We start from the raw sequence: 20985 nt of genomic DNA, 5'->3' as shown, positions 1-20985 counted from the left end.
TGTTGCGACAGAGAAATAGCCTACTAAACACACATTTCAGAACTTTTTGTTTTATGTTTAGATTGCAGCTGTAACCCATTCACGATCTACGAATGTCTTCTAAATCCTAACCGTTTTCTGAAAACCGTATGCTGCTATAATAAACGTTTTTCATGTCAAGGACCCCCAAAATTAAATGTATTTGGTCGCGGACCCCGATCTCAAAATATTTTGTTCCAGGGACCCCCCGGAAGCAAAGATTTGAGTTACAAATGTTCACTTTAAAAAAATGTATTGAAAGATTTCAAAAATAGCTGATCTACAAGCTCGTAGTGCTGCGCTATGAGCTTGTAGATCTGCTATTTTTGAATAGCCGAAGTATAAAATAATGGCTATAGCTAAAATCTAAAATGACACGGATGCGTTCCCCGATTTAATGGGTTAACATTCTAATAAGAATCAACGTGCATATCCTACTATATAAGGATAATTCCTTTTAACAGGTCGTTCATGAAAGTCCTTGCGGTCTTGTTTCCAATGAGAACCTGTGAGCAATTAGGGGTTAAGAGTCTTGCTCAGGGACAAATTTCATTTCATCGACACATATGCTGACATGGCCTGGAATCGAACCTGGGGCAACCAGGGCCTCTGGCTCCCTAGGCGGGCTCACTAACCATTCAGTTATGGCCGCCCCTATATCCTACCATAAAATGAAGAAACCTGTCTTGAACCGTGTTTTCTCATGACCAATTGATCTGATCTTGCACACGGGCATTGACCATCGGCATATGAAGAGAGTGACTAAGCCAATTTATCACTTTTCCCAAATTTAGGCAGTTTATTAGCGTTTTTGTGAACGGTCCTTGCAGATTTCGGGATCTGTAGTCGTGGTTGCAGTTCCATAGTCCGGATGGAAGGTGGGTGGAAATGACGGGTATATGAACTAGTGTTTTATATTATCTACATAAAACGTTCCCGTCTGCTAGTCTATGCATTTATTATACTTTGGGACAGTGTCAAGAATCAACAATCAAGTGTTTGCTGTAAAAACAAACAAAAGAACGGCGTCTTACTTGAGTTGTGAAACCAGTGCAGGTAAACTGCTGTGCAAGATGGGTTCAGAGAACACCAGGTTCTCAAAAAGGTGCTTGTTGTGCAGCTCCCACGTCACCTGGAACTTCTGGAGGTGCTCGTTCTCCTGGAGACCAGAGGGTTAGAGGGGTTACAGACAGTGATTCTCAACCTTACATTTCAAAGAATAGGCTCTATGCACAGCAGCCATTTTGGAGAAAAATTGGGTCTCTTCTGACTTCCTTCACAGGTGTTACCAATGATACTAATGAAGACTCTGTTCCATTCTGGTCAAACAGAGTCAGGGTGCTGATATTGTGCATGTTGGCTCACTAGAAATACTAGTGGGTCTCAAAGTGTGGTCCAGGGACCCTCATGGTTCCTTGAGAGGGTGTAACTCTGAGAGTGTACAAATGGAACCAAATGGACCCGGGAGGGTCCATTTGGTTCCATTTGTACACTCTCAGAGTTATGGGGGTCCTTGAAATTAAAAAGTTTGAGAACCACCGTGCTACACTAAATGGAACAGAGCCTTCATTAGTGGCATTGGTAACACCTGTGAAGGAAGCAAGGAAGGGGCCCAATTTATGTCCAATATGGCTGCTGTGCATAGAGCCTATGCTCTATGATCTAGAAAAGTGTGGTGTTGTTTTGCATGTGGACTGACCAGCGTGAGCAGGAAGCTGCTGATGGTGCGTGCAGCCTGACAGAGGGCGCTATACTCCTCCAGCAGCAGAGAGATGAACTGGTGGGCCTGGGGGGGCCCCTGGCCCCCCACCACCACCACGGCCCCCGCCGGGCCCCCGGCCTTGGAGCCCGACGACAGATGCTTCAGCAGTCGCACCTTCATCTCCAGAACGTACTCGCGAGCCTGCTGCTCCAACCGCTGGTACAGCTGGTAGGGGTCTTTCTCACAAAGCCTGGAGACACACACACACACACACACACACACACACACGGACGGTTTATCTACGTGGTTCCCAAACAATGGGTTGGATCCCATTTTTGGGTCGCAGATCTATTTTAATGGGTCATGAACATTTTTGAGGGAGAAACTGTATTTGTGTTATATGAGGACAGTAGAATTAAATACATTATCATCATTATCAGTGGTCAATTAAGGACTCATTGAAATGTCCACACACTCTGTCAAGAGGCACATGTATGAATATAATATACACAGTCCCTTGTGAAGTTCTGGGTTGAGTTGTCGGGCAGATTATTATTTCATTTTTTTGCAAATACGTTATCTCTGTGTGTTTTCTACACCCAGGCACACCCGAATAAAAAGTACAGGGCTGGGTTGGAGACAGAAAATGACGTGAGAATCTGTCCCTGTCAACCTAGAATAGACTCAAGAAAAAACGTAATCTTAGCCCATATCCCCACCCAACCACAGCAGTGGTCCCCAGGTTGAACCTGAACACAGGGTGGTGGTCCCTGGTTCACAATCAGTTGAAAACGAACCCAGATCTAAGTGTACCCTGGCTAAAGCATATGCTTTCGATTGTAAGGTTCAATTTATTCATCCATTTGAATATCTTAACCACTTAAAAACACTATACTTAGTAGACCCATAAGGGTCCATTTGGTTCCATTTGTACACTGGCAAGAGTTACAGACCCGTAAATGTCCATTTGGACGTCCTGGTGGTACCCTGAACCAGACGTTGCGAAACAGCGGTTCAGTGCACAGGTTTTCAGAGTGGAGGCCGCGGCAGCACAGAGGAATACAGTATAGTAAGATGATGTGTATTTTATTACAGTCTATTTGCACAATGGTGTGTATATATAGAATGTAGCTCTAATAGGCTCTCCTGTGTTTATATATGTAGATCCTCTGTACACAGAGGCAAATCTCTCACTACCTTAGCTGATAATGGCAATAAACCACTGATCAACTGAATAGTGAACCGGCAGTTTCGTACCCATAATGCATTGTGTGAGGTGAACAGCCACAGCCAAGTAGCCTCGTATTTGCTATGAGAATGTATAACGAGGCACGCGTAGGGCAACGGTTACTGACTTAAGCCGTTGTGTGACTATTGTAACATCCAGTCTGTTGTCACCTGTAACGTTACCTGTGGTCGGTGCTGATGTCTAGATTTAGGATTACCTTGCTACTCTTTTTCACGTTCTGCATCAGGCAGGAGGATTGTATAGGGTGTATATGTCTGCATACTTTATTCATATTCGTTTGAGGGTGTCTTTATTGTGATCCAAATCACTAGTCTTGAAGAGACATAAAGGAGACCGCACACACTGGTAGTGTGTGCAAATATTTTATTATGGACGCAGAGGAATAGAAGCCAATGTTCCGGCAGATAACTGCCTTCTTCAGGGTCTTGATTGTGATGTCATTCTTCTGTACCTATTGCACTTCCTGTATCTGTAACTTTTACTGCTGTGCTGTTTCTGGCATCTGAATTTCCCCCTCGGGATCAATACAGATATGCATCTATCCATTTATCCATGTAGTAGCTTTAAAATGATTAAAACGGTTCCTCACCTGTCCACCAGTTCCTTCATGCCCTCCCTGTCCCTCTCCAGCGGTTGGTCGTGGTCGTCTGCCAGGGGAGTCCCCGTCTGCCGGTAGATGCAGCGCACCAGGTATCGAACCTCCGACCAGTGGTTCTGCAGCTGCTGAGACTCCCGCTCGGACTCTGCCGAGATCTCCCTGTAGGAGCACATGCGAGGACCAGATGGGATCACGAATCGAGAGGGTTTATGTGTCACTCATGCACACAGGTACAAGCAGCGAAATGATGGCAAAGAAAACATTTTTCAGGTAATTGTTGATTCCACAATAAACGTTTGAAAAGTCTGAACTGTATTCATTTTCAACACCATCCATGAACAGGCCAGTTGAAAAGAAACACAACATGGAAAACAATGTGTATTGTCAACAGAATTTAGGCATCATCAGAATCGAGAGTAGAATGAAAAGACTGTAATTTTCTATTTTATTCATTAAGCCGAAACGTTGTTCCTCTTTAAATACATTTCTGTAATTGAAAGGACTTCATTGATTACACTCGGAGTGTAGAAATGGAACCAAATGGGAACGGGTTCATGTGGTTCCATTTGTGCTCTCATACAAATGGTTAAATTAACTCATTTTACCGTTTACCTCCTCACGTACTGTAAATCATTTTGGATATGAGCATCTTCAGCAAAATAGCAACATATCAGTGTTTAATGTTTTAAAATGAACAATCAAGGAGTAACACCATATTAATATAAACTCTGAACCACTTAATTTAGGTGAACATAATTACTGCGCTGCTAGTAATTCTGTAGTAATTCTGTCCCTCCCCAAATCATAACGTATTAATATGATTAATAATGGTGATGGGTACCAGGATGGTACTGGGGTCTGGGACTGACCTTCTCTCGTTGCAGGCCTCACAGCTGCACACCGTCTCGGTGGTCGTGGTGGTCAATTGGGTGGTGAGGTCAGGGCTGCCGGGGAGCATGGGTAATGTAGGCGGAGCGGTGGTCAGTCTGTCTCCTGCAGCGGCCTCCTGTCCCAGGCTTCCATTAGCCACTGGCATGTGCAAGAGGAAGTCCTGGCTCTGTTGGACAAACGCAAACGTTATTTGATTGAACATTGTTTTTCACATAAAAGATTGTATTTTGATTTTAACGCAGCAAACCAGTGTGTCTCATAACCTCCTAATGGGTAGGCTGTTGCAAAGGAATACATCATCAAATGACACTATGCAACCTCATACGTAGGGCAGAGCGATAGGACTTCAAATCACTATCACCATTATTTTTAATGTATGCCTCGATTTTTATTAAAATGGTGAAAACAGCACGTCACCGAGTGGCACATTGTGAACTTGTAGAACGAAGTATAATACAGGGATCTCACGATGCAACGCAAGCTTGTAGATCTGCTATTTTTAAACATTTTGCCAGCCAAAAATACATAGTAAAAAAAAAGTGCTCATTAGCCGAAATACAGCCTTTTACAGTACAGTTAAACAAGAAGTGAATGGAGCAGCAAATCTTCAAATGATGATATCTTGAGTTCTGAACATTTTTTTCAATTATTTTTTCAAAAACACGTCATTGGCACTCAATGAGTTAATAAGGTAAAACTACGATGATAATAATAATACAACTTTATATAGCAACTTTCTTACCAAAGTTACAAAGTGCTTTACAAAATTAAAAACAAGAAGCAATCGTACAACAAATTGAGGATTTTACAAGACAGTAACAACAAATTGTGCAATCGCCATCATCACCGTTGCACCAAATTATTGCCATTATGGAGTTAAAAAGACTTTCCTATAGATTTGTTTTTTTTAAAGCAAAAGATAGTATATTGTTTTACTGATGCTTCTTGGTTTACCTGTGATCCTCGTTTGAGGCACTAGAATGTCTCTCTGCATTTTATGTATGGGATTACCTTGCTTATTGTAAGTCGCTCTGGATAAGAGCGCCTGTTAAATGCCTAAATTGTAACTTGTACTTTGTACAGTACTTGAGTAAATGTACTTAGTTACTTTTCACCACTGACAAGCGCTCATGAAGAAAGGCACCGGTAGCTCCTTCTAGTCTTTGTGTCCATGCTCTGTTCTTGTATTCTGTCTGCTCCACTTCCTCCACTGTCTATACACCTAACTTTGTTACAAATAAAAATACAACTTACATAAGTAATGAGTTGCTTACTGTCTGTCTGGGGACTCATTCGCTACTAAAGAAATCACAGGACTTTTTAGCACAGCAATGTGTGTGTGTGTGTGTGTGTGTGTGTGTGTGTGTGTGTGTGTGTGTGTGTGTGTGTGTGTGTGTGTGTGTGTGTGTGTGTGTGTGTGTGTGTGTGCGCGCGCGCACACACACGCACACGCACGTGGCGTGTGAGAGACAAACAGACAGACAAAGAAGGGATGAGAGAAGACAGAATCTGTACATTATGGGGCAGTTTATTAATATTAATTTCAAAGATTAGTAGAATTTGTTCTAATGTAGATTTTATGTACATGAGAATATGTTCATTCAATAGGTATGAGGTCTATGCATGTCTATGCCACTACTCCTTGTAAAGACAATACACAAAAATGTTCCTCATCATAACTAATCTGAAAAAGAGAATTTACACTTAGAAGAACCCAGCAGGTTAACGCAATGTGGAAGGGCGAAGACAAATAGGGACGGAACAGAGAGAGCTCGAGAAGATGGAAAAGGCGTTTTCTACTTTCAGGGTCTGGTTTTTGTTTAGTTTCTGAGAGGGGCGATCATTCAGGTGATTTAGATTTACGTAAGCCTGATTTTATACTTCCACTGCATGACTGTGTCATGTGCTGAAAACAGTCCATCTACAAGCTCAGAGAGAGGAGACGGGAGATGGACGGTCTGTCTGCCACGCATCCTCCCACGGTACAGTACAGGTAATTGAACTAATCAATGTAATCAATTATAAGCAAAAAAATCATCCATAATTCAATAAACTAGAGGTTCGGGGCGCGTCACATCTACGTACGGTGCACCGCCGATCCGACCGATATGTCTGAGTTATAGTGTTAGCTTTGGCAGAGTAGCCATACCCGTCTGTCCTTTGTGCCCATATATGGAGATCTCTTATCTGTCCGTCTACCTGTGTCGCTTGTATGCCCATATAGAGATCTCTGTATGTCAGTCCTTGTCCCTTTTTTTTGGCTTTTGTGCCTTTTATTGATAGATTTTAAGTGAAGATGGACAGGAAAGAGGGAGAGAGGGACAGGGAGAGACGGGAGAGACGCGCAGCAAAGGTCGTCGGGAAGGAGTCGAACCCGCGACGGCTACTTTAGAACCTACTGTAGGTGACCCGGACTGCTACGCCAGCAGTCCGGGCCAGTCCTCGTCCCTTTTACTCCCATATATGGATATGCCCATATATTGGCATGCGTATCGGTCGGATCTGCGGTTCTGGACAACCGCATATCCGAACGACTCGACGGCAGGTGAAAATAGCAGATCTACAAGCTCATCACACCATTGTACATGGTAAAGAAAACACACATATATACGGCTTTAAGTGGTTAATCGATTTGTTTATATTTAAAAATGTCATTATTTGATTCATGGAATAAGTTATAGATCAAATAATCGCTAAGAAAATAATCTATAGTTATCAGGGTATAGTATACAGAGTACACAGTAATGCGTATGTCTACGAGTCAGGCGCAGGACGCACTGCTACCTACAGCAGGAACAGTGACTGGTGTTTACAGTAAGGTCTGTGATGACATTTACAGTCATCCTGGACCTCAACTCTCCAGTGATATCAGCCTCGTTGATCGGATTTAACCCATTAAGACCTGAAGCCGATTTCTACAAAATGTCTTCTAAATCCCAACAATTTTCTGAAAAACCTATGTTTCTATATCAGTGGTTCTCAAACTTTTTCATGTCAAGGACCCCCAAAATGATATGTATTAGACCGCGGAACCCCATCTCAAAACATGTTGTTCCAGGGACGCCCCAGAAGCAAAGATTTGAGTTAAAAATGTTCGCTTTAAAAGAATATAAATATATTAATTTGCACACATTTTCTCGTTTTTTCAAAAATAGCAGATCTACAAGCTCGTAGCGCGGCACTCGGTGCCGCGCTACGAGCTTGTAGATCTGCTATTTTTTAATAGCCAGAGTGTAAAATAATGCTTTTTAGCTAATATGAAAAAGTGACACAGATGCTTCTTCAGGTCTTAATGGGTTAAAAAAAAGGAAGCCTGCCCTCCAGTCCATGATGAAAACAAATCAGGTTCTGTTCATTTTAGGAAGACAATTCTGGAAAATATGAGACGATGAACGGAATGTACAGTATGTGTGTGGACTGAGGCATAATATTTGATGTTTAGGTTTATTAGCGTTATGTTTAAATGTCACCACCTTTGCTTCTTCTTTGTCAGAGCTTTCCATTACTGCCCTACAAAGCAGATATTATTTTTGAAAAGCCTTACATAAAGACCCAATGGGTCTGGGAAGGCGGGGGAGGAGGGTAGAGCAGCCGTCCATTAATCAGAAGGCTACCGGTTCACCCCTTGGCGGCAACTATAGATGATTTTCTTTATTTTATTATATAATCAAGAATCAATTAAAGCCCTATTTTATACTCTGTCAACTGTGCGTGTGCACGTGCACGTGTACGTGTACGTGTACGTGTACGTGTACGTGTACGTGTACGTGTACGTGTACCTGTACCTGTGTGTGTATGTATTTATAACCAATTAGTTTGATTAAGTGTTGCACCCCTATCAGTCATGACCATCTGAGCACCCATGCTAAAAATAGTCTAACTTTTCCACTTCTTCTTTTCTATAAAAAGGGCAGGTAGATAAGACGCACGTTCTACTCACACAGGGCGTGTAACAAATCACAGCCAAAAATCACACCATTCCATGCACACCACTAGAAAGAAAAGAAAGTCTGTGTTCTGGAGAAGACAAAGAGAGAGAGAAACTGCCTTCTGTTGAATCACAAGATTTTTCCGCACTTAAATTAGCAATGGTCTTATGAAGACATGCTGAAAATAGAAAACTTGGCTTACTAGTATATAAAACAAGGCTCTTTAAAAGAGGGGTTCTCAAAGTGTAGTCCGGGGACACCCAGGGGTCCTTGAAGGGGGTTCCAGGGGGTCCCCAACAAAATTAGAAACAGTTTAAAAATGTTGACAAATCTTCTCTTATGGGGCATAAAATCTTTTCAGATCTGGGTCCGTGACCAATTACATAACAATTTAGTTTTAGTTTAAACGTTTGAGAAGCAGTGCTTTGAAACACAAATTAGATTTTAGTTTGATTTTAAGTAAAATTGTAAATCGTAATTAGGGGTGGAAGAGTTAATCAATTCGATTTGATTATAAAGAATAATCAATTCTAATAAAATGTACGTTTATTATTTTTGTATTCAGTAGCAAAAATAGTGAAAATAGTCACTCTACATGCTCACACGGCATCGCAGAGCGAGCTTGTAGAAATTCAGTTGCAGCTTCACCCAGCATATGGCTGATGTTCAGGGGCCTGTAGACATGTATACTAGCCTAGGCTAGTATGATGATGTGATGACCTTCTGATGTGATTTTGGTCTACCTGAGAATCACCTTTTTTTTTTTAACCCTCCCCGCCATCTGCGAGGTCTGCTCAGTGTGAAATATCTGATTAACAAGTTGTACTTGTCTTGTCCGTGTAGATTTACAACTACTGTCTTCTCAAATTCAAAACATATGTCTGTGTGTGTGTGTGTGTGTGTGTGTGTGTGTGTGTGTGTGTGTGTGTGTGTGTGTGTGTGTCTGCTCAGCTGAGCGGATGAACATTAAGAGTGGAGTCGCTTTACGCTGTCATACCACATAAGCGCGACATAAGCATTAAGAATAGCATTGATTGCAAGGCCAGGGGACATCAACATGAAACGGCCTACTTTGTGGTAGCTACTGTGCAATCTGTTATAAAAGAGAACGGCAAGAGAGGAGAAGGCAGGCACTAATAGTTAGGTAGGAGGCAGGACTTAATGGCTCTGTATCTCTCTCTGTGTGTGTGTGTGTGTGTGTGTGTGTGTGTGTGTGTGTGTGTGTGTGTGTGTGTGTGTGTGTGTGTGTGTGTGTGTGTGTGATGCACAAACAGGCTTGATGTGTGTGAGAAAGATGAAATATTTGCAATACTCCTCAACTAACCACCATGTCCTGTAAAATCCCAAACCTTTAAATTAAGTGGTTGGTTCTGGACTTAGTTTCAAGGAATGCATTTATTTTCTTGTGTGAGCCTCAACACAGGAGGACACCATTTTCCTACTTACTCTTTATTTTATAATGTATTTTGTTGCTCTTTACTTTACTATGTTCCATGTATAACGTTGTCACATTCGGGATTTAGTTTGTTAAATTATTTCAGATACAATTAATTATAACCATATAAGATCAAACATGAGTTAAACACTGCAAAAACGTTTATTCGGGATTTATAGAAGATCCCTGGGACTCATCCACGGGACCTACTAGTCCGGGGATGAATTACATTGAAAACATAGCAACATCGGTGAACCACTCAACTACAGTCAACCTTACAGTAAACATTATTTTAGCAACCTTTTTAATGATACAATTCCAAACGATAGAGCCGGCCGGGCGAGTTAACATTCATTTCATTTGCCACCTGCTCTCATCAAGTCAACAAATAAAAGTCCAAGCCATACATACATAAAAGGAGTCTCCCCTCTCTGTCTCTTGTTTACAATGGAAAGGTCACACTGTTCCTGGTGTCAGCCAGCAGTGAGAGCTTAGCGTGTTTTTAGGGCTCAAGACTATCAAAAACAGTAACAATATTTCAACTTCTAACAACAGTGTGGCCTTTCCAATGGTCTCATAGCAACAACATGACCAGAATGTCCTACATGCATCTGTCTAGTGCTGCTTTAAAAAAAAAAGGTGGGCACAGTCTCATCCATTGTCTGACTGGACACAGCTGTGTGATTGCAAGACATAACGTTAGACTCTAGATTGATTCTATAGGCTCTGTGACATAGAGACATGGGAACGAATCAATTCTCAATGGTGTGGGATGGACCAAAAAGGAAGGTGAAGCGCTTATCTGATCCTCCCGAAAATATATCCACAAACTGAACTTTCTTGGTAATTAACCAGTTTCCTTTTCAATAATGCTCCTCAAACATCACCGTTATCAACATTCACAAACTTTCGAGAACCTTCAAGGCCCCTGGAGGCCTGACCCTTAGGGTCCTACACAGCGGGGTCACCGGGGTGCAATTAATTTGCCCAAAAATACATTTCCTTCGAACTGTTTGTCATGATTACATGAGCAAAGAATGCACATATTGCACAGTGGTGAAAACAAGGTAAAAAGGTCGATTGTTTACTGCAAATAAAAGGCATTATTAACCTGTACGAATGAGACATCAACAAATTTATATACATACAGTATATGAATAATTTTGATGAGGAAAACCTCACCGGCGATTTGTGTATCATATATTCTTCACTCGCCCCGTGTGTTAAGAGTCGGGGTGCAACAGTTAATCAAACTAATTGCTTTAAATGATTATAAAGAATTATCGATCATTGATTTTAATAAAATAATAAATCCATTTTGGGAGCGCCGATGGCTGAGTTGTTAAGGCACATACCATGGGCTCTGATGCAGACTGACTGCGAGTACCGGGTTCGATTCCCAAACCCGATGGACCTTTGCTGCTTGTCACCCGGCCACTCTCTCCCCTGTTTCCTGTCAATCTACACTGTTCTATCAAAATAAAAGGCAGAAATGCCTATATTTATACTTGTATGTTTTAATCTAGCTTTTACCCCCAAAAAAATCTAAAATATCAGATCTACAGGCACGAGTCAAAACACCCTTTCCTTTTTTTTAAACAAATATTTAAAAAACACTCGAAAAAAAAAGTAATCAAATGAATAATTTCTCGACAGACGCAGCCCTAGTAAAGACCCCCCCCCCCTTCCCAGGCCAGTCACTCACCCCCAGCGACTGCTCCAGTGTGGCGTGGCGGTCCTCCTTCTCCACGGTGCGGCGGCAGTCGGGGCACACCCACAGGGGCAGCTGGAGGGCGCTGGGCGTCTTGGCGGGCTGCGACGAGCCGTTCTGGCCGGGCAGCCCTCCGGCGTCTGCCTGCAGGAGGCTGTCTTTGCGTTCGCACCGACACAGCAGGCAGCGGTCTCCGGCCGTGTATGGAGCCCGCTGGTTCAGGCCAAAAGTGAATGGGGTCTAGGGGAATGGAGAGAGAGAGAGAGAGAGAGAGACGGGGGAGTGAGCAGTCACTTTAGCTTTATCTAGGTAGGAGAAACTGAATGCAGCCATCAATCTGCTGGTGCCCCGTGCACGGATGATATAGTCTCTGTCCGGTGGAAATCTCATATAAATGTCCAAAACCGTTACTTTTCAGGACTCATATTCAAAAATAGCAGATCGACATAGATCTGTTACTTTTGTGTGACGCTGTAGTATGATTAAGTAGGTGCATTAAAAGGAGTAGTTCACCCAAAACATGACTTGTTTTCTATCAATTACACACTCAATTCATGGAGATTTTTTTGTTGCATTCCTGAGCCAATAATTCGATGACGGGTGGCTGGTCAGTAGGAGACTCAATTGAGACTCAATTGAGTCTCCTACCAGAGACTCCGCTGTTCATCAGATTGTGGCTCGGGAATTCGACAAAAAAAAAGAAATCTCCATGAATTCAAAGCTTCACGGAGTGAGTAATTGATAGAAAATAAGTAATTTTTTGGGTGAACTACTCCTTTAATTGACGAAAAACATTCGAATGCTACGTAGGTCTGTAATCCTGAAAGCTGCACAGGCTGTATGGCGGAAGCATACCAATATTGTGCGAGCCAACAAGTCCGTTTAAAAGAGTCTACAACATAAGATATTTCAAATAAAAACATTCATGCATTATACAGAACACAATGCTCTACAATCGCTGCATCTTGCCAATCTGTCTCTGTATAACAGTTGGACGTTGAACGTTTGACATTTGCATTACTGCATTTGCAGTAAAACAACGCCCATAAAACATCATGCACGTGAACAAAGGACGGGGGAAATAAGCAATTTCTCCTACAACCAGCAGTCATGTTTTAGAGCTGCTTGTAATTTCATTGGAAATACTTAGAGCCATTGTTCAGTTATTGTATAAGTCAATGCCACCATAATCACTTAAGCCCCTATATACTTCATTGTACACCAAATACCGGAAAATAGCCGATCCACAAGCCCACTATGTGCGACGCGTTTGGGAGTTGATCAGCCATTTTTTGAAGAGGAGGAGAAAAAAAAGCGCCGAAATGGGGATTAATGTGTGGTTATTGTGGTTAAGGAAAATAGATTACCTGCAGAACTCCGGAGAAGTCAGCATTGACGGGCCCTTCCGTAAACTGTGGCGTGACGTTACTGTTCATCTGGACCTGGGGGAGAAACACACACAACTCCACGTAAGACAACAGCCTCAACAACACTACTACTACTCATTAGCACCAAAGGAACAGATCAATTATCTGACTCAGGAATGTCAGCCTTTGTAGTAACGGTAGTGCACGTCTGGCTTAGGAAGACACACATTATCCCCCACAGTGTGAAGCACAGGGTTCGTATGAACTTGCATTTCATTCATTTTTGGGCTACTTATCCTATGCTGAGCTGCAGGTCAAATTCCACATAATCGCTTGTTAATGGTCTGAGTTCAACTTCAGCAGTGTCATAGCAATGCAATGCAGGGCAGCCAAAGCTATATGGTCAGAATTTAGAAATTGGTAGAGTGATTGATTGACAACTTTGGTTGCCAAACAATGTGGCTTTATCAATGTTATGACAGTGGTTCTGAAACCTTTTCATTTCACAGACCCACACGTTAATACACAATAGGCCACGGACCCCTGTTTGATTCTGATTTTGTCTGAAACCCCACGACACCCCCTTTCTGAGATATAATTACAGAATTCCATAATTGTCTATAGTCTAGGCTGTAGGTGGGGAGTTAGGAAACATATGTTCAGAATTGTCATTCCCATTGACCATAGACCAGAATGTTTGTAAACAAAAGGTATTTCCGGGTAGACAATATACTGTAAAATAAAGTGTCCAGAACATTAACTCTGTCTAGTTCTAATAGTTAACAACAATTCCTGTTCTTGCAGAAATAAATGGATAATGAATAATTATAGCGAATAATACAGCTACGCTGCCCTGGGCTTCCTACTTTGAATACCACTTTGACAAACACTAATCTATGATGCAGTGTCTTCATCAATATAAGAAAACATAAAAAGAAGCTCAATTCAAAATAATATTTATTTTCTTTTGAACAGCAACTTTAGATTCTGAAGCAGTGCCGTTATACATGTTATGTCACCTTGACGGAGGTTAATGATGTCACTGAGGAAAACTGTACGTTGTTTAACACCGTCTAGTTAGTTATGAGTTATTCTGGAGCACATATTGTCCATGCTGTACATTTCTTGAAAGTAAAATTGGGTGACCAGACGATTTGCTGAGTAACTACATGTTTGCTATCCTTACATAGGACAAACGAGATGGGGCACACATCAATATTGAAGAGGTGCCAACCGGGGTGAATATAAACACTTTAAAAAGGGAAAGAATGAGGTCACACAGCGTATAGCCACGATGCAGAAGAGTACCATTATCTTTCATTTTAAATATTTGTCAGATGTATTCCTCAGATTTTGCTCTCCTTATATGTAGGGCTGTGAATCTTCTGCTATCTCACAAATTGATTCCGATTCTTGGGGTCACGATTCGATTAAAAATCTATTCTCGATTCAAACTGAAAGTGACTGGAGTTAGTTAAAAAAAATGCCTTTAATATGACTGAAGACATGATGTTTACTGTGATTATGGAAACTTTTCATATCACAAACACCATAGAGTAAAAACTCCTGTAACTTAAACCAGCAAACAATTATAATACTTTTGGAAACTGTGAATCGATTTTGAATCGTTGATAATAAGAATCACAATTCTTAGATGAATCGATTTTTTCCAAGACCCCTACTCATATGATCATGTTCTGTATGACAACTGCTGGGATTCCTCTCTGACTGATGGCACCATTTGAACCATAGCATCCCTCTTCTGAGGTGTACATTCGCTGGAAAATAGCAGATCTAACAAGATGACGCGTTGCAAGCTTGTAGATGGGCTATTTTCGGCAAAGACATTGTAAGAGAAGAGATAGGTACCTCCCAGCAGACAAGTCTGTCATGCATACACATCAACATTCAGCACAGATAGAATAGCATAGCGTAACATGTGAAGCAAAACATGACAGGGCTGTGTTTAGTCCTCACTGAATGGTCAAAACATTGACCTGAGTGACGGTAAGTAGGACTACCGACCTACCTACCTATCAAAGTACCAATCATCATTACTATTATGTATTTTATGTTTTTCATATAATACAGTGTGATCGTTCTGTCCGTTTTATTATTGTACACCTGCCCAGGAACTGCAGTTTAGCTCTGAGCTCTGTCTGGTACAATGCATCAAAACGGTTGAAATTTGTATTTTGTCCCCAAATAAACTGAATGAAGTCAAACTAAAAACCTTGTCAGTGAACGTGCTACACCTGCATTTTTCACAGCACATGGCATTAAAACAGGAGTGACCCTTAAGGGTCTGTAAACACAAGTGTTTGCTACAAATTGATCCATTGGACCACACAACGGTCCATTTGGTACCACTATCAGTGGTACATTAAGGCTGAGGCTACTACAGTGTTAGATTGGGGTCCCAGACAAAACAATTTGAGGGTCTGACTAATGCATATCAAAGTGGGGGTCCTTGAAATTAAACAGGTTGAGAATCGCTGATAACAGGCTACCGTTGCAAAGGGCCTCCTGGGTCTGAGGATGAAGACCTTGCTGTTGGATGTGCCACTAAATTACACTTAAGAGAGCTGCAGTACAGTGTTCTTTTTGTCTTCCATAAATATATTCATGAAAGCAATTCAAGAAACCACTAGCTCATCAACAGCACACACCATTCCAGTCAACATGTCTAACATCCTCCACCAGTTATCAATAGCACATATGTTGTAGGAGAAATCTATATACAACTTTATTTTAGACTTTGCAGCAACCATACTGTGGTCACTAAAACCTACTGGTAAAGAAATTGTATTTGAGCATCAGTACATATGCACATTAGCATACCTAGAGCTATATGATCAATAGTCCTACATGTAGAGGAAGTGTGGCATGCTCAATTAGTTATTTCCCTTACTCACCAGTATACATCCATATCTCCAAGCAAATATATGACACTGTTCATATCAGACAGAGACTCACTAAACATATACAGTAACTGAGTGAGATCAGCATCAGCACCAACCAGGGCAGCCCACCAGTGGAGTAGATGTACCTTAAACCACAACGCTTTGAAACCACACACACACACACACACACACACACACACACACACACACACACACACACACACACACACACACACACACACACACACACACACACACACACACACACACACACACACACACACACACACACACAGTATATTCCTGTCCCTCCTGAAGAGGAAGAAACCATTAGCTAATAACCCGGAGTAGATGAATCTAAATGAGTTTGTGATGCCACCACTATAAGGGATGTCATGAAATATGGCAGAATACCTGAGCACGGTGAACGACCCCAAACTAAGGAAAGCCTTGACTAGGTACAGACTCGGTGAACACAGCCTTCCAATAGAGAAAGACCGCCACCGAAAGAGGCCGCCACTGAAAGACCCCGCTCCCAAGGGAAGATAGACTATGCGCCCACTGCACACAAAATGTGGTGGAAACACTTTCTAACCACCTGCCCACAATACCATGACATCAGAGACACTTCCCAGTTACCACAGATTACATACACCCAAAGTGAGTTTGAAAACATCAACACCAATGACAAAAAACTCCCATACCTACTGGGAGAAATACAACAATGTGCGAACACAGCAGCAAGATTTGTCAACTGCGATAAAAGAAGTGTAGCCAATGGACTACAACCACCCTAAGGACTAACCATTGAGTGTCCTGCACTATCTGAACCGAGTAGACCTCTAGACCTGCTGCACATCAGCGCTGCTACCTTTAAATGCATTTTAAATCTGAGGCTTTTTGTATACTATTTAAATAGTTTTGAGAAAAAAATGCTGCTAATAGTCCCAAAGTGACTGCAAAGATTGCTGCTATTTGTTTCAAAAAGCTTCATACCCTGTATATATAGCATGTATATAACGACATAAGGGGACATAGCTCTGTTTAACACAATGCTGTACCCCCTCCCAACTGTATACTTTCCTCATTTTCTTGAACTATTTCTATTATATTTTGACACTTGCTTTGGCAATGTAAACGTATGTTTTCTCATGCCAATAAAGCTCCTTTGAATTGAATTGAAATATCAGGCCAGTGAGGCCACTAAATTCTTTGGTTGTTTTGGTATTTATTTTTATAAAACATTCAGCCGGTGAAAGTTACAGGAGTTCATGGTGAGATGTGTAAGCTTTAAAACACAGTAATCATTCATTATGTCTTCAAGGGCTTTAGGGAAAGACTAAAGCGGCATCAGTCCCTTTCAGTGTAGCACGAGGGGAGGGGTAGTGTGTACATCAACTGCAGCGTGAGTAGGCTACTTGATTATCTTCAGTAAACATTACATTTAATACATAGCCTTATATACATACTGTAAGACACAGTAAGACAAAAGCATAAACAGTTGGAGTCAGTTCGCCTGCTCCTCTATGTGATAAAAATGTCCACAGCTGATGCTTATTGACGCTAATTAATAACGTTATGTAGCATCAAGGCAATAATGTTGCATTTTGCATGATCAAATAGGCCTACATCTAATGTAAGATATCATCAATGCCAAGGATTTTAGAAGCGACCTTCTCCGGTATCATGGATTTTTTTTTGTTCCAGCTGCTGTGTTGGAAACAAAGCAAGGTTAAACGTGGTTGGTAAAGTTGAGATGACAACACGACTGTTCAGAGCCAGCTAGTGGGATTTAGACTTAAATGCAGTATGGATATCATCATTTTGTCGCTGTCGGGTGGAAACCAAAACTTCAAAAGTCAAATTCCAAAATAGCAGAAATAGTAGACCTACAAGCTCAAAACTCATTGCATGGCGACACATTTTGAGCTTGTAGGTCTGCTATTTTTCCTACTTTTGTGTGGTACTGTAGTATGATGAAGTAGGGCATTGATTTATGAAAGAACATAAAAAGTTATATGGAGATGAGGTTTCTGCCCGACAGCAACAATGTATTATTCCAGTGTCTATCCGTCCTCTGAAAAAAAGATGCGAGTTACAATTTACAGTGAGAACTGCTTCACTTGTGCCTCAAGCTTGTATAAATGGATTTATTTTTGTATGTGCACTTTGTAACTTGGAAAAGTGCTTTAAAATGTGTATTAAATGTATTATTAACTCAGATTCCATTCCAAAACAAATGAAAGATGATGGGCAATGTTGATAATATTTCATCTTATCGTGAGCCCAATATAGTGTATCATGATACCCCTAACTAACCTAATATGAATGTAATTACTAATTAGCCAACACCAGACTATTTAAATCATGCATCTTGTTCCTTATGCTACAGATGTGCAATTACCAAGCCTTTTTTGGGAGCTTTTAATAAAGTGACTGTGTGTCATTGTTTGGGATAAGAGACGCCTTGCTCATGAAGTCAGACATAGGTCAGGAATGCTTTCTGGGTTTGATTATCAGCTTGTTCTATAATACCTCAGCACTGCAGTCAGTGGTAATGTTTGTAAACATTGGAGTAAGACAGACCTGGATTTTGATTTGCAATGAGGGTAAGAGGGTTGGCAAATTGGATATTTTCCATCCACAAATTAAACTCACAAACATATACTTGTATGTGAATTGTTATAACCCCAATATAGGCCTACTGCATATGTTAATAACAATCACGGATTGGGCCTTTAGGGGCCTATAGATAACACATCTTTGATTAATTCAGACATAAGGTTTATGATAAAAAACACTGGAAGGGCCGTTCAGACACTGTCAGACTGGTGAAAACGCTCCAAACAAGCAAAGGCCTGAACTAAACGTCAACTAACTAGTAGCCAACAAGCTAGCTTGTGTGTGTTTTTCCCACTGTGCAAGCAGTAGGCCAGTTTTGAGAACCAGACGTTAATTCAGAACATCATAACAAGGTTAAATGGTCATTAAGGGACACAGATTGTCTCGAAGGCGTTGGCTCGTTTAATTAAAAACATGAGTAAACGTCTGAACAATCTAAAGTTGTGTTGGTTTCAGCTAGCCATAACGTTATAGGCCAGGAATAAACTCGACAGCCACCGGCTTAAGACAACACCAGCCTGGTTTAACAGCATAATATAACTAGCAGGTTAACATACTAGTCATTTAAGTAGAATTAACTAACTACTACAGCTAAATAAACTAGTAGCGTATAGTGGGGTTAGCTGTAGCTGTCTCCCTGCTCTATCCCACCACAGCTGTTGGCATACCAAGGATGTATCAGTGATGTCACAACTAAGCGTCATGTAGCGGAAGACCCGCACTGTTACTACTACTACTGAAATAATAATACAAATATTGACCCGTACTGTTACTACTTAATAATAATAATAACAATAATATATTGACCCGTACTGTTACTAATTAATAATGATAATAGTATATAATTATACAATAATAGTTCATAGCAATAATATATATTGTAAATTCATGTAATAACCCAGTCACTTGACATCTTCAAATTAAATTAAGTCTACAATTTTCCAGCAACAATAACGTCATCATTTATAAATCCACCCAAACCGTAAAAATAGCAGATCTACTGCCATTTTTTTCCTTTTAAAAAAAAACGAATTATATATCTTATTTATTCGGCCAAAATAGGGAAGAAAAAAAAGAGACCCAGTGAAAAATAATAAGACTCATTCAGAGTTACAATAGCCTTGGATCAAGACTATTGTAGATTAATTTAATCCATTTTGACATTTTTCATATCAATACAAAAATGTCAAAATCGATTAAATACATCTACGATAGTCTTGATCCAAGGCTAGAGTTATAATATCAGGCCTATCATTACACACACTACCGGGTGTAGTTTGACGTCACCGCCCCATCCTTGGCAATGTTTCCGTGACGTATACTCCTCAGCCCAAGGCCCGCTTTGCCTTGGCTGCATCAGATCAGGGTTGTGTGTATGTGTGTGTGCGTGTGCATGTGCGTGTGCGTGTGTGGTGTGTTATGTTATGTTATCATGTCGTTGTGTGCGGGGTAGTGTTGAAGCCCCGCACACACACACACACACACACACACACACACACACACACACACACACACACACACAACACACAACACAGTAGTAGTGGTGGGCACCGCAACCACCGGCCCCGCAGCACCGCAGCACGCCGGGCTCTTACCTCTCCGTTAAGGCCCATGAGGGATCCCACACTCCCGGCGGTAGCCCCGGCGGAGACCGCCGCCGTCAGGAAGCTGACGCCGGCGGAGGAGGGCGTTGCGGCGGATCCCCCCGCCAGCAGGGCCGAGGCGCCGACACCGGCCTTGCCGGCGCCGGTGCTGCACACAGCGGACACACTGCCGCTGCTGCTGCCGCTGGTGCCACCGCCCCGCTTGTTCTTCCTGCGCTTAGCTCCTCGCTTAGCGTCGGTCGGACTCATCTTTTCGTTGCGTTCTCCGACGAAAACAACGGAGACAACTCCGGCAGGGTCTCGGCTGGAATGTCTGGCCCCGGAATCCTCCTCCTCGCACGTTAGTCGGAGGATAGCGGTTTTTATATTAGACTCTAAACAACGACAGACACTCGGCGAATAAAGTGCAAGCCCGACTTGATAGATTCCAATATGGCCTCTCTGACTGGACTCTTCGGGAGCTCGAGCGCTTGCGTTGCAGCGCAAGTGCGGCCCCTCCCCTCCCCTCCCGGGGCTTATGGGAAATGAAGTTTGTGGCGCTAGAAACGCTTTTGAAAATATTAGTATTCAATCAAAAGTACAAAATAACAGTGGTGGAAAAAGTACTCCCATTTTTTATTTAGGTAAAAGTATCAATACTGCAATGTAGAAATACAAGAAATTTACTTGAGTAAAAGTATAAAAGTATTGGTATCAAAATTTACTTAAAGTACCAAAAGTAGAAAGTACTCATTATGCAGAATGTCCCATTTCACAAGTTTTCAAATGTCTAAAATGTATAAAAAATATTTTGAAAATAGCCGCTCTACAAGCTCACAATGCGTCACATCGTCGCGACGCATTGTGAGCTTGTAGATCGTCTATTTTTGTAATAATAATCTAAATCTACAAAGTAACTAGTAGCTAAAGTTTTCAAATAATTGTAGTGGAGTAAAAAGTACAATATTTGTACGATC

General features: G+C 41.5%; 1 protein-coding gene across 2 annotated transcripts in view; it reads right to left on the bottom strand.

Annotated features, from left to right (window-relative positions):
• The window catches only part of fam193a (family with sequence similarity 193 member A), a 55153-nt gene extending 34699 nt beyond the window's left edge, over positions 1–20454 (bottom strand). For both annotated transcript variants that reach the window (XM_084084931.1, XM_084084932.1), the window contains exons 1-7: positions 20021–20454; positions 12901–12975; positions 11528–11773; positions 4437–4624; positions 3559–3726; positions 1718–1970; positions 1053–1177 (exon numbers count right to left, since the gene is read on the bottom strand). In XM_084084931.1, the coding sequence (XP_083941057.1) occupies positions 1053–1177; positions 1718–1970; positions 3559–3726; positions 4437–4624; positions 11528–11773; positions 12901–12975; positions 20021–20278 (1313 nt within the window). In that variant the 5' untranslated portion in view covers positions 20279–20454. The remainder of the gene's footprint in view (positions 1–1052; positions 1178–1717; positions 1971–3558; positions 3727–4436; positions 4625–11527; positions 11774–12900; positions 12976–20020) is intronic.
• Between the last annotated feature and the right edge of the window lie 531 nt (positions 20455–20985).

Source organism: Gymnoscopelus microlampas, assembly GCF_963454915.1.
Source record: "Gymnoscopelus microlampas genome assembly, chromosome: 2".
Taxonomy (NCBI): Eukaryota; Metazoa; Chordata; class Actinopteri; order Myctophiformes; family Myctophidae; genus Gymnoscopelus; species Gymnoscopelus microlampas.
The sequence above is the reverse complement of the archived record's forward strand: the minus strand, read 5'-3'. Positions and strand labels throughout refer to the sequence as shown.